The sequence below is a fragment of the Ranitomeya imitator genome, chromosome 6 (assembly GCF_032444005.1).
Source record: "Ranitomeya imitator isolate aRanImi1 chromosome 6, aRanImi1.pri, whole genome shotgun sequence".
In the NCBI taxonomy this organism is placed as follows: Eukaryota; Metazoa; Chordata; class Amphibia; order Anura; family Dendrobatidae; genus Ranitomeya; species Ranitomeya imitator.
Genome location: NC_091287.1, coordinates 133,435,081 through 133,449,797, shown reverse-complemented (window position 1 = coordinate 133,449,797; position 14,717 = coordinate 133,435,081). Strand labels below are relative to the sequence as shown.

The 14,717-nt window shown below is 44.9% G+C and overlaps 1 protein-coding gene across 2 annotated transcripts in view; it reads right to left on the bottom strand.

Annotated features, from left to right (window-relative positions):
* The window catches only part of MYRIP (myosin VIIA and Rab interacting protein), an 897,248-nt gene that overhangs the window by 54,187 nt on the left and 828,344 nt on the right, over positions 1 to 14,717 (bottom strand). For both annotated transcript variants that reach the window (XM_069730111.1, XM_069730110.1), the window contains exon 12: positions 7,695 to 7,883. In XM_069730111.1, the coding sequence (XP_069586212.1) occupies positions 7,695 to 7,883 (189 nt within the window). The remainder of the gene's footprint in view (positions 1 to 7,694; positions 7,884 to 14,717) is intronic.

Genomic DNA, 14,717 nt, shown 5'->3' with positions numbered 1-14,717 from the left:
TCTGATTATGCAGAAAAACCTAGATTTGCCTCTGAGTAAATGATGTTGGAGAACTCCTTTAAGGAAACTGTAAGCCTAACATTCCTCTGTCTGCAGTTCACTTGATTAACATAAAGTAGAATGCTGAGAAAAGACATTTCATTTCTACCTATCATCCTTTCTGATACACAGCATCAATGCAATGACACGAGTTTTCATAACAATTGCCCGAATACAGAAAGAAGACTACATGCATATGGATCCCAGTGGTGACTTAAGTCTCAGTGTTAAGCTTAGCATTTTTTCTTTAGGAACCTCCCACGACAGCACACCTGGAGGATGTTACCCCTTTCCTAATATGGACAGGAAATGACAAAGAGGTTAAATAACCCCTCCCATTTCCTCCCCCTCAGTGTTCTTTTTTTCTCCCTACTAGGGATGAAGAGGTAATCCTCAGTGTGCTGTGCCGGCAACAGTCACTGGGGGAAAGAGATTCAGGCCGGGCAGCAGGCGAGCAGACTTACCACTCCTCCCCGAGCCCTGCTCCTGTCTCCATCTTGGAATCAGGACCCCCCTCCAGTCTGCACCTCCGGACAAGGTCTGTGTGGGATTCTTTGGCTGGAGGCCTCTGTGAGCTCTTCAGCCCTTCTCCTCTTCCAGCATTGTGGAGCAGAGTGTCGTGATGGATGTGCATGCGCAAAGACTTCCAGGGATGAAGCCAGCGGCAGGAAATGATGTCACACACCGACCAGCTTCAGCATACAGAATAAGATTTTTGCGTTCCACACTGAAACACATGGCCACAATACAGCGCAGATTGTGTGAGCGGGCCCCTCCCCACACCACCCCCAACACCTGGACATCGGAGGGAGGAGGTCCTCTAATCAGAGGATAGGTGCTGAAGTCTGGTCGCCCATATAAGAGCCCAGGACAAGGAAGACATCTAAGGTAGGACCACTGTGTGGTAAACAGATGGAGATGTCAGGTTCCTGTCGCTCTGTGCCTGTAGATCCCAGCACCCTCCCGGTCCCAGTAAGTACTCTGGCACTGCGTGTCCATTCCCTGTGTGCAGGTTTAGAGCCTTATTATTCCTTCTCCCCTTTCTTATAGAGGCACAAGGAACCTGCACTAAGAAGCAAGTCCAAGACTTCACGAAGATGTGCAGTCTGTACAAAAAAACTGGCCTCTTCGCAAAAGAAGACATTATGCAAAGAGTGCACTTAGAAAGTCATCAGGGAAGAGTAACCATCCTTGATGGAAGAAATTAAGGGCCTAATCCAACAGGAGATAAAAACCTCCCTGGCCACCTTTTACCAGCCCACACCCTCTCCCAGCGTCCCTCCAGAAGCTAAAAGGAGGAAGCTTAATTTAGAGGATGAAAGGGATGATGACTCTCAGGATGAAATGTCCTCTGGAAGAAGGCGAATTAATCCTAGACCTACAGGTCTCCCAACAGGAGAGATATTACTTCTCCTAAGGGGATATAGAGGAACTCCTCATGGCAGTAAGGAGGACCATGGAGATTGAGGAGTAGAAGACTGCCCTTATGGTACAGGAAGAAATGTTTTGGGGTCTCAGTTCTAGGAAGAAGCAGGTGTTTCCCATTCATAAAACATCCGGGACCTGGTCATCGAAGAGTGGGAATTCCCAGAAAAGAGCCTGACCATTCCAGCGGATATGAAGGACAGGTTCCTTGTGGATGATGAGACGGCATCATGCTGGTCAGAGATTGCAAAGGTCAATGTCCAGATTGCTCGGGTAGCTAAGAAGACCACACTTCCATTTGAGGATGCCTCACAGTTGAAGGACCCTCTGGAAAGCAAGATGGATGGTCTACTAAGGAAATCAGAGAAACCTCAGCATTTTTACTGAATACCAACACCGTATATATCTGTGTAGCCCAGCTGGGGCAGCTGGAGGAACACCTGTCCACAAGTACTCCCAGAGAGGACATCCTAGCTTTTCTGCCTCTTTTCCGGAAGGCAACAGGTTTCCTAGCAGATGCCTCTGCAGAATCCGTAAGAGTGGCAAGGAAGATAGGGTTGTCAAACTCTGAGTCGAGCACTCTGGCTAAGGTCTTGGAGCGGGCACATGACTTCAAAGATGAAGCTGCGCTCTATCCCCTTCAAAGGGAAGTACATGTTTGGTCCTGCCCTTGATGAGCTGTTAGAAAAGGCATTGGATAAAAAGAAGACCTAACCAGAACCTTGGAATACTAGGAAAAGACCCTTCGGCCCCCAACAAGAGCATACACCTCAGTACAAGGGGAAGGGGAAGCCAGTTCACTGGAGCTACCCGAAAGGGGGGAAAGACAGAAATCTTTTTCTTCGCCACTCCCAGAGACAAAAGAAGCCATGACGCCAACACGGTAGGAGGTCACATCTCAAACTTCCTTCCGCAGTGGCTCAAGATCTCTTCAGATTAATGGACTCTAAGATCAGTCAGGGAAGGAGTAAAGATAGAATTAGCCTCATATACTCCAAAAACAATAAAAACAACGCGACTCTCCTCTCCAGAGATACAATCCACCTTGATAGTGGGAGTAAACAACCTATTATCCACAAAGGTAGTCTCCATAGTCCCGGAAAGAGAAAGGAACAGGTTACACTACTCAAAACTGTTTCTCATAAAGAAACCAAACAGGTCCCATAGGGTTATAATCTGAATAATATAATATATAATCTGAATCTGAAATCCCTGAATCATTATATAGCATACAAAATATTCAAGATGGAATCCGTCAGGTCAACAGTACCTCTGATTGGGCAGGATTTCGTCATTGCGACGATAGACCTACAGTATGCAATCCATCCAACTTATCGGAGATTCCTAAGATTTGCAGTCGCCCGGGGAGAGCACATAGACCATTACCAGTACAATGTCCTCCCATTTGGTCTCTCCTCGGCCCCACATATGTTCACAAAGATCATGTCAGAGGTCATAGCATAGATCAGAGATCAGCACATATGCATAGTTCCATATCTCGATAACCTCTTGTTGCTGGCTCCCTCAGTACCCATGCTACAGGAACATCTGAAGATGATAACCCAGATCCCATCGTCTCTAGGCTGGATATTGAACCTCAAAACATCAGATATGGTTACTGCAACAACAAAGACTTTCTTAAGAGACCTACTGGACTGACACAGGCAAACATCTTTCTTGCCCAAGCAAAAACAGATCTTGCTAAGATCAAAGATAATGATACTACAGAGCAAGAAAATGGTGTCATTAAGATGGGCCATATTCGTTCTCAGATCTATGTCATCCTGCATCCAGATTGTAGAATGGGCCCAAGCGCACACCAGAACACTTCAGACTCACATCCTGGCAAACTGGGAGGGATCCCTAGAATCCTTGGACAAGAAGATCCACATGCTGCCTTGTGTAAAGTCTTCATTGACATGGTTGCTAAAAACAGAGAACTTGAGCAGAGGGGTTCCATGGACGCAAGACCCAGCGATCACCATAAAAGTAGACGCCAGCGGGAAAGGGTGGGGGGCCATGGTATCCCAATACATAGTCCAAGGATGCTGGTCAGATGAAATAAGCCGACGATCCTCAAACCTCAGGAAACTGAAGGCGGTAGAGGAAGCCCTCAAGTCCGCAGTAATCGTAGTCCAGGATACCCATGTCAAGATATACTCAGACAACATGATAACAGTTGCCCACCTTCATCATCAGGGAAGTACAAGGCACGAGGATCTGAAGGCAATATCATCCAGAGTATTTTCGTAGGCTGAAGAACACCTTCTCTCCCTGTCCACTCTGCACATAAAGGGTGCGGTAAACACACAGGCCAATTTTCTGAGCAGAACAGAAATCCATTAAGGTGAATGGAACCTAGAAACAGAAGTCTTTCAGATACTGACCAGAAGATGGGGCCATCCAGAAGTGGACCTATTTGCAAGTGGACAGAACGCAAACGTGGATCAATATTATTTGATGAATCCAGCCGGTCCCTGTTTAGTTGTAGATGTGTTAGCCCACCCATGGACATTCAGACTGGCCTGTGCCTTCCATCCATTGCCAATCCTACCAAGGGTTCTACAAAAGATAAGAGTAGAAAAGGTCAAGGTAATTTTGGTAGCACCATTCTGGCCCAAAAGAAGCTGAGGCATGTTCTGGAACCTTACCAACCTCAGGATAGAAGAACCGATAGAGCTACCCCCGTTCAGAAGCCTCCTCCACCAGGGGCCAATATTTCATCCAGATTCTGAGAGGTTACATCTGAAGGCCTGGCTTCTGAGTTTTCAATTCTGAAGACCAGAGGATTTCCAGAAGGGGTCATTAGGACACTGCAGAAAAGCTGAAAGGCGGTAACAAACTCCATATGCCAGAAGATATGGAAGACCTGTATCTCATGAAGTGCACCCGAACGGCCTAACTCACAGCAGCCAAACTTAGCTCGGATCCTGGATTTTCTGCAAGAAGGGCTAGAGAAGAGTTTCAGACCTAGCACCCTCAAAGTTCAGGTGGTGGCCCTAAACTCATATTTTGACCAAACTTTAGCTGACCACCAATGGATTAGAAGATTAATGACAGCAGCATCTCGCGTATGTCCAAGAGCTATGAACTTAGTTCCATCCTGGGACCTCAGTGTTGTCTTGAAGGGGCTAACACTACCACATTTCGAGCCCTTGTCATCTATAGACAGAGACAGACTCTCTTGGAAAGCGGCCTTCCTGGTAGCAATACCTACAGCCAGGAGAGTGGGCGAATTACAAGCTCTCTTGATCAATGAACCCTACATGAAGATCTTGCAGAACCGACTTATTCTGCGATTGGATCCTTCATTTCTGCCCAAAGGAGTCTCAGAGTTTCACAAATCTTAGGAGATAATTCTTCCCTCCTTCTATCAAGAGTCGGGAAATAAGGAAGAAGAACAGTTCCACACTTTGGACGTCCAGAGAACGGTACTCCACTACTTTCAGGTGACGGAAAACACTAGGAAGGACCAAAACCTGTTTGCTCATCTTCGAGGCCAGAATAAGGGGAAGAAGACTTCCAGATCCATGATCACCAACTGGATCAAGAGAGAAATCTCGGAGACATATCAGGTCCAGGGCCTTCCACCGCCAGAGAAATTTACGGCTCACTCTACCAAAGCAACTTCTGTCTACTGGGCCAAGAAAGTCAGTGCTTACATTGAGCAGATATGCAGAGCTGCTACTTGGTCCTTGGTCCATACATTCTCCTAGCATTACAGGTTAGACCTGATGTCAGAAGAGGACTTAGCCTTCAGTAGAAAAGTCCTCCAAGCTATAGTCCCTCCCTAAAACATTACTCTTGGGTACTGTTCCAGGTGTGCTGTCGTGGGGGGTTACTAGAGAAAATATAATTAGACTTTCCCGGTAATTCAGATTCTAGTAACCCACCACGACAGCATGGGTAATCCTTCTCTTTGCTTAATTTCATTCTTTTAAGAGAATAAATACAATTTGAAGCATTCCTTCTCCTGTGGTCCTTTATAATAACACTGAGGGGAAGGATGTGAGAGGGGTTATTTAACCTCTTTGTCATTTCCTGTCCCTATTAGGAAAGGGGTAACATCCTCCAGGTGTGCTGTCGTGGTGGGTTAATAGATACCGAATTACCAGAAAGTATAATTCTAGCCAAGAGTCTATTAAGTACTTAGGGATACGGTTGACAGCGGATATGTCTAATTTGTACAAAGTCAATTATAAACCACTGATATCTTCAATAATTAATCTCCTTCATTCATGGAAACATTTCACATTATCATTTTCAGGCAGATGTCATTTAATCAAAATGATAGTTTTCCCTAAACTACTATATGCCTTTCAGACTCTGCCCCTTCTGTTGTCCAAGACAGATCTTAGCTTACTTAACTCCAGTTTCCGAAAATGTATTTGGGGTGTGGGCGGTAGGACATGCATTGGCCTTGTAAAGCTGCAGGCGACAAAAACAGATGGTGGAATTAATTTTCCGGATATAGGTAGGTATAACCTAGCTGCTAACTTTAGATTTGCCATTGATTGGATAAGGGGTATCTCTCATTTTGCTAATGTGAGCTTAGAACAACAAATGTGTCCACATGTCTCGTTGTCGGCATTGCTGCATTTAAGGGGTGAGGAAGTTCCGGCGGAAATATAAGAATACCCAACGTTGTGGCAGACGATGCTGACTTGGAGGCGTTGTAGGGGACTTTGTGGGTTGAGTGCTGGGATTTCCCCTTTTCAGCCATTTCTTAGGAATCCAGGATTTTTGGGGGGTAAGGCACCGTCATTCTATACTCAACTGGCGACTCAGGGATGCAGGCAGGCAATAGATTTGCTAGACCTTAACTTTTCTTTGTTTTCGTTTGAATCTGCTTCGCTCCGTTTCCCATTATTTGGCAACAACCCTTTTCTATTTCTTCAAGCGCGCAGTTTAGTTCAGAAATGCCTACCTACTATGGGGAGAGGGGAGAGGAAAACCAATCTGGATGGTTTTATTAGAAACGCAAGGTCCCAACCGACATCTATAAGTAATATTTACTCAGTAATACGAAGAAGGTGGTCATGGGAGGGTATGACTACAGGTGTCGCAAGGTGGTCTAAGGATCTCACAGGCTTTCAAGTGGGAGACTTCCTTGATGCAACCACAACACAAAGAAAATTTATTGCATATAGTAGCTACACTGACACGGCTCTTTTGATTTTACACAGAGCCTATATCACTCCTTACTTACAGTCTAGGATGTCTCCCTCAAATGTATACTTGTGCTCAAAATGCAAATCACGCAACATTGATATTTACCATCATCTGTGGAGTTGTTCAAAGATTTGTGAGCTTTGGGATACCATACATTTTGAGCTACAGAGGTTGTGTAGGATCAGCTTCACACTTACGCCACAATGGGCCATCTTTAATATTATAGATGATGCAAATCATAATTGGCCTAAACATATCAAGGCAACTCTACTGATTTGGGCCTCGGCAACTAGAAAAAGCATATTACAGCTTTGGCTAAATCCTGTGGTCCCATTACTATCCCTTATACACACAAAGATTAATTTTTTGTTTAAAATGGAGTGGATGGAAGCTCAGACAAATAAGGAGAGGTTATCGAGCAAATTTTTGACTACATGGTCTCTCTTTATTCCCTCGCTTCCTTTAGAAACTAGAGAGAAACTACGAACTCAATTTGAAAATACGCAATGGTATTTGTTACAACGGATAAGTGGTCGTTCACCAATTCCATAATATAATTGTTAAAGGTGTGCACACAGAATTTATGGGGAAGGTTCGGGGTGGGTTCCAGGGCAGGGAATTGTTGTTGGAATTGTTATTATTGTATGTCTGTTTTGTTATCTGATGAAAAATTTAATAAACAGAAATAAAAAAAAAAAAGAAAGTATAATTCTACTTTTTTATCACAGACAGTGCCAGCCTACTCTCTATAATGATCATACAGCAAAATCTGCCTTTAAAAGGTAAGAATGCTGGTGTACTCAAGCTGCATGGAGAACTGGCTGCTGACAAATACATTTGCAGATTTCAGTTCCCTAGAATTATTAAGTTTTCTAATTTGTCAAAATCCAATAACTTGGCAGCTAAAATGGCAGGCAACAAGGAAGCCCTTAAATGTTTTTCCTATTGATTATTTAATAAGTTATACAGTATTTGATTCCATTTACATTACTTATAAGGCACTTTTTCTAATACAATTTAGGAAATATTATAGCATCATATTAGACAGCCATTCTTACATTTTCTTCCAGTTTGGTGAGTTGTTCATCTAGTCTGAGAGGGTCAGCACAAATAGGTACAGTCTCTCGATCAAGTGTATTTCCTGGGGAATCCCATGGATCTGTGGATCCTGCTATCAGTTCCTCGGTTGCATTGATGACTTTTAGGACCTCTGTTGATATGTTGCAGAGAGACACAGCCGAGTATTTCTGTTTATGTACGAGAGTACATGGAGATAAAACATGAAGATATTAAAGAGGATTTTTTTCAGAACATAGTGACACAAATGTTAACTGAAGAAATGTATACTGACCCTGGCCTGCATCTACAGTGATATCATGCACAGTCCTTCATAACAGAATGGAGTAATTAATGGCTGTCATTATGTGCTATTCAACATTTTTTAAAGGGATAAATTCATTCAACAGCAGCTTTAGGGTATGTCCACACAGACTTTTTTTTAAAGAGTTTTTTTTAGCAGGTCCACTCAAAAAAAAGCCTGAAAAATTGCTCAATAAATGCTCGAAAGACCCTTTCTTTTCATTTATATTGTGAAACCACTTTGTTTTTCATAAGATCAGTCTTTTGAGGGTTTTTCTCCCACTTCAGGTTTTAAAAAAAAGCCTGATTAGAGAAAACAGGGTGCAGATAATTTCTTTAATGCGTTTCCTGAAGGAATAAGCTCCAAACTATGCACTATCCAATCAAAAAGCTACAAAAACAGGCGAAACGAGCGTCAGGGACAGATGTTCCAATCACATGCTAGGTGTGATTTCAGATTTGGTCCCAATAAGCCAAGATAGGAGTATAGGTTGTGCTTCCTGTTTCCCAGGCATCGGATCATGTGACCTGGGCACACAGTGATGTCATCACTGTGCTGTGCCGATCACATGATCAGATGTCAGCACAGACACAGGAAGCACAACAAAAGGAGCTGTGAGCACGGAGCCATCATCAGAAGGTGAGTTAAGTGTTTCTTATTTTATCATGTGCCTGCCAGCAGCACAGGGGGGCATGTGCCTGCCAGCAGCACAGGGGGGGCATATAAGAGTGACAGGCCATATCCATGATGGGAGGGGAGGAGATGCAGGCACATGCACTATTCACTGATCCACTGTGAATCAACTCGGGCAGCTTCAGCACCGGGGTGATGGACAGCAGGTGTAGCGAATATTACATGAGGTTAATGAGCAGGAGCACAGGACCTCCTGCTGTCTCTGCAGCCCGCAGCCAGCCCACTCCAGTCCCCTAACACCACTCCAGAGCTGCTCCCCTCCTCTACAGCACAGCACACAGATTCAGATTATAAGACGCACCCCCACTTTCCCCCAAAATTTGGGAGAACAAATATGCGTCTTATAGTCAGAAAAATATGGTAACTAAATTGACCAAGTAATGTGAAGTAATCTTCTACTTATTCGAGAGCCTTTTGATAAACGACATTCTTAACTTTTCCTTCAGGTGCAAAGACGAACAGATTTTTGGCTGTTCCAACTCTTGAACAGGCCACATAAAGTTGATCATGAGAAAAGCATGGAGATTGTAAATCAATTCCAACTACTTTCAAGGACTGTCCCTGAGCCTTGTTGATGGACAAAGCAAATGCCAGTCCAACAGGAAACTGGAGGCATTTAAAATCAAAAGGCAAATCAGATAGAATGAGAGGAATTGTTGGTATGAAACTATCTTCTCCTGTGGCACATCCTGTCAAAATGGTTGCCTCAATTGCATGTGGAAACAGGTTCTTAATCAAGAGTCTTGTTCCATTACACAGCTTTTGTGGATCCAAATTTCTCAATAGCAGAATAGGCGCTCCAGGTTTTAGAAAGAGGTTGTGAGGAGGAAGTCCTTGTGGCTCCAAGGAATTGAAGAACTCAGTTGGATAAAATAATGCTTGAGCAGGGTCTATTACTGTATCCACTGACTTGTAGGTTGTGCACACACCTGGAAGAAGATTTAGAATTTGAAGATTGATCTTGCTGACGCTGTCATTTTTGGGAGCTAGAATAGCCCTTATACACCGCCAGACAGAATTTTTGAAGTGGAGTTGAATGTTTGGAACACCTTTGCTTTCAACTCCTCAATGGAAGTCACAATGCAACAAAAGTTGCTTGGGAAGGTGATCTGTCCAGTGGTCGAGTTTACTGGTGCCTTGCCATCTCCAATAGTCAACAGCTCGAAAACTGTCCAGCAGAAACATCGCCTGTCATGTAGACCCTCATGTTTGTGTTCAGTGACATTATCTTTACTTTTCTCCAAAGGTACGAAGCTTTGAGACAGGCATTGAGTTCGTCTGCAGGGGTTGATCTTGGAATAACAGGTAGTGTTTGGCAGAAGTCACCTGCCAAAACAACTACTCCTCCCATGATATATTTGTTGCTACGCAGGTCTTGCAGCAGTCTGTCTACTGCTTCCAAAGCCCTTTTGTGTGACATGGTGCATTCATCCCAAATTATGGCACTGCATTTTTGAAGCAATGTAGCCAGTCCTGATCCCTTGGCAATATTACACATGGGACTGTCACTATGAGACAGGTTAAGTGGTAGTTTGAATGTCGAATGTGCTGTCCTGCCACTTTTTAAAAGCGTAGCTGCAATTCCAGAAGATGCCACTGCAAGAGCAATCTTTTTTTGTTGTCAAAATTTTGCCAGGAGCAAGTTGATTACAAATGTCTTTCCTGTTCCACCTGGAGCATCAAGGAAGACAATACCACCTTTGTTGGTTTCACTGAAACTTAAAATGTAGTTATAGGTGTTATGATAGGCAATTCAGTACCACAATGGACATAGCGGTCAGAGCACATACAGTGATCTGACAATAACCCAAAATCATAGAACGAGCTCTGAGACGTGGGAACTCTGCAGACCGCAATCCCTAATCCTCTCCAAACAACACTAGAGGCAGCCGTGGATTGCGCCTAACTCTGCCTATGCAACTCGGCACAGCCTGAGAAACTAACTAGCCTGAAGATAGAAAATAAGCCTACCTTGCCTCAGAGAAATACCCCAAAGGAAAAGGCAGCCCCCCACATATAATGACTGTGAGTTAAGATGAAAAGACAAACGTAGGGATGAAATAGATTCAGCAAAGTGAGGCCCGACTTTCTTAACAGAGCGAGGATAGGAAAGATAACTTTGCGGTCTACACAAAACCCTAAAGAAAACCACGCAAAGGGGGCAAAAAGACCCTCCGTACCGAACTAACGGCACAGAGGTACACCCTTTGCGTCCCAGAGCTTCCAGCAAAACAATTAGACAAGCTGGACAGAAAAAATAGCAAACAAATAGCAAAGAAGAACTTAGCTATGCAGAGCAGCAGGCCACAGGAATGATCCAGGGAAAAACAAGTCCAACACTGGAACATTGACAGGAAGCATGGATCAAAGCATTAGGTGGAGTTAAGTAGAGAAGCACCTAACGACCTCACCAGATCACCTGAGGGAGGAAACTCAGAAGCCGCAGTACCACTTTCCTCCACAAACGGAAGCTCCCAGAGAGAATCAGCCGAAGCACCACTTGTGACCACAGGAGGGAGCTCTGCCACAGAATTCACAACAGTACCCCCCCTTGAGGAGGGGTCACCGAACCCTCACCAGAGCCCCCAGGCCGACCAGGATGAGCCACATGAAAGGCACGAACAAGATCGGGAGCATGGACATCAGAGGCAAAAACCCAGGAATTATCTTCCTGAGCATAACCCTTCCATTTAACCAGATACTGGAGTTTCCGTCTTGAAACACGAGAATCCAAAATCTTCTCCACAATATACTCCAATTCCCCCTCCACCAAAACCGGGGCAGGAGGGTCAACAGATGGAACCATAGGTGCCACGTATCTCCGCAACAATGACTTATGGAATACGTTATGTATGGAAAAAGAATCTGGGAGGGTCAGACGAAAAGACACAGGATTAAGAACCTCAGAAATCCTATACGGACCAATGAAACGAGGTTTAAACTTAGGAGAGGAAACCTTCATAGGAATATGACGAGAAGATAACCAAACCAGATCCCCAACACGAAGTCGGGGACCCACACGGCGTCTGCGATTAGCGAAACGTTGAGCCTTCTCCTGGGACAAGGTCAAATTGTCCACTACATGAGTCCAAATCTGCTGCAACCTGTCCACCACAGTATCCACACCAGGACAGTCCGAAGACTCAACCTGTCCTGAAGAGAAACGAGGATGGAACCCAGAATTGCAGAAAAATGGCGAAACCAAGGTAGCCGAGCTGGCTTGATTATTAAGGGCGAACTCAGCCAAAGGCAAAAAGGACACCCAGTCATCCTGATCGGCAGAAACAAAGCATCTCAGATAAGTTTCCAAGGTCTGATTGGTTCGTTCGGTCTGGCCATTAGTCTGAGGATGGAAAGCCGAGGAAAAAGACAAGTCAATGCTCATCCTACCACAAAAGGCTCGCCAAAACCTCAAAACAAACTGGGAACCTCTGTCAGAAACGATATTCTCTGGAATGCCATGTAAACGAACCACATGCTGGAAGAACAATGGCACCAAATCAGAGGAGGAAGGCAATTTAGACAAGGGTACCAGATGGACCATCTTAGAAAAGCGATCACAGACCACCCAAATGACTGACATCTTTTGAGAAACGGGAAGATCTGAAATAAAATCTATAGAGATATGTGTCCAAGGCCTCTTCGGGACCGGCAAGGGCAAAAGCAACCCACTGGCACGAGAACAGCAGGGCTTAGCCCGAGCACAAATCCCACAGGACTGCACAAAAGTACGCACATCCCGCGACAGAGATGGCCACCAAAAGGATCTAGCCACTAACTCTCTGGTACCAAAGATTCCAGGATGACCAGCCAACACCGAACAATGAACCTCAGAGATAACTTTATTCGTCCACCTATCAGGGACAAACAGTTTCTCCGCTGGACAACGATCAGGTTTATTAGCCTGAAATTTTTGCAGCACCCGCCGCAAATCAGGGGAGATGGCAGACACAATTACTCCTTCCTTGAGGATACCCGCCGGCTCAGACAAACCCGGAGAGTCGGGCACAAAACTCCTAGACAGAGCATCCGCCTTCACATTTTTAGAGCCCAGAAGGTACGAAATCACAAAGTCGAAACGGGCAAAAAACAGCGACCAACGAGCCTGTCTAGGATTCAAACGCTTAGCAGACTCGAGATAAGTCAAGTTCTTATGATCAGTCAATACCACCACGCGATGCTTAGCTCCTTCAAGCCAATGATGCCACTCCTCGAATGCCCACTTCATGGCCAGCAACTCTCGGTTGCCCACATCATAATTTCGCTCAGCAGGCGAAAACTTCCTGGAAAAAAAAAGCGCATGGTTTCATCACTGAGCAATCAGAACCTCTCTGCGACAAAACAGCCCCTGCTCCAATCTCAGAAGCATCAACCTCGACCTGGAACGGAAGAGAAACATCTGGCTGACACAACACAGGGGCAGAAGAAAAACGACGCTTCAACTCCTGAAAAGCCTCCACAGCAGCAGAAGACCAATTGACAACATCAGCACCCTTCTTGGTCAAATCGGTCAATGGTTTGGCAATACTAGAAAAATTGCAGATGAAGCGACGATAAAAATTAGCAAAGCCCAGGAACTTTTGCAGACTTTTCAGAGATGTCGGCTGAGTCCAATCATGGATGGCTTGGACCTTAACAGGATCCATCTCGATAGTAGAAGGGGAAAAGATGAACCCCAAAAATGAAACCTTCTGCACACCAAAGAGACACTTTGATCCCTTCACAAACAAAGAATTAGCACGCAGGACCTGAAAAACCGTTCTGACCTGCTTCACATGAGACTCCCAATCATCCGAGAAGATCAAAATGTCATCCAAGTACACAATCAGGAATTTATCCAGGTACTCTCGGAAGATGTCATGCATAAAGGACTGAAACACTGATGGAGCATTGGCAAGTCCGAATGGCATCACTAGATACTCAAAATGACCCTCGGGCGTATTAAATGCAGTTTTCCATTCATCGCCTCGCCTGATTCGAACCAGATTATACGCACCATGAAGATCTATCTTGGTGATCCAACTAGCCCCCTTAATCCGAGCAAACAAATCAGATAACAATGGCAAGGGGTACTGAAATTTAACCGTGATCTTATTTAGAAGGCGGTAATCTATACAAGGTCTCAGCGAACCATCCTTCTTGGCTACAAAAAAGAACCCTGCTCCTAATGGCGACGATGACGGGCGAATATGCCCCTTCTCCAGGGATTCCTTCACATAACTGCGCATAGCGGCGTGCTCAGGCATGGATAAATTAAACAGTCGACCTTTTGGGAATTTACTACCAGGAATCAAATTGATAGCACAATCACAATCCCTATGCGGAGGTAGGGTATCGGACTTGGGCTCATCAAATACATCCCGGTAATCAGACAAGAACTCTGGAACCTCAGAAGGAGTGGATGACGAAATTCATAGAAATGGAACATCACCATGTACCCCCTGACAACCCCAGCTGGACACCGACATGGATTTCCAATCTAATACTGGATTATGGGCTTGTAGCCATGGCAACCCCAACACGACCACATCATGCAGATTATGCAATACCAGAAAGCGAATAACCTCCTGATGTGCAGGAGCCATGCACATGGTCAGCTGGGTCCAGTATTGAGGCTTATTCTTGGCCAAAGGTGTAGCATCAATTCCTCTCAAGGGAATAGGACATTGCAAGGGCTCCAAGAAAAACCCACAACGCTTAGCATATTCCAAGTCCATCAAATTCAGGGCAGCGCCTGAATCCACAAATGCCATGACAGAATACGATGACAAAGAGCAGATCAAGGTAACGGACAGAAGAAATTTAGACTGTACTGTACCAATGGTGGCAGACCTGGCGAACCGCTTAGTGCGCTTAGGACAATCAGAGATAGCATGAGTGGAATCACCACAGTAGAAACACAGCCCATTCAGACGTCTGTGTTCTTGCCGTTCAACTCTGGTCAAAGTCCTATCACACTGCATAGGCTCAGGTTTAAGCTCAGGTAATACCGCCAAATGGTGCACAGATTTACGCTCACGCAAGCGTC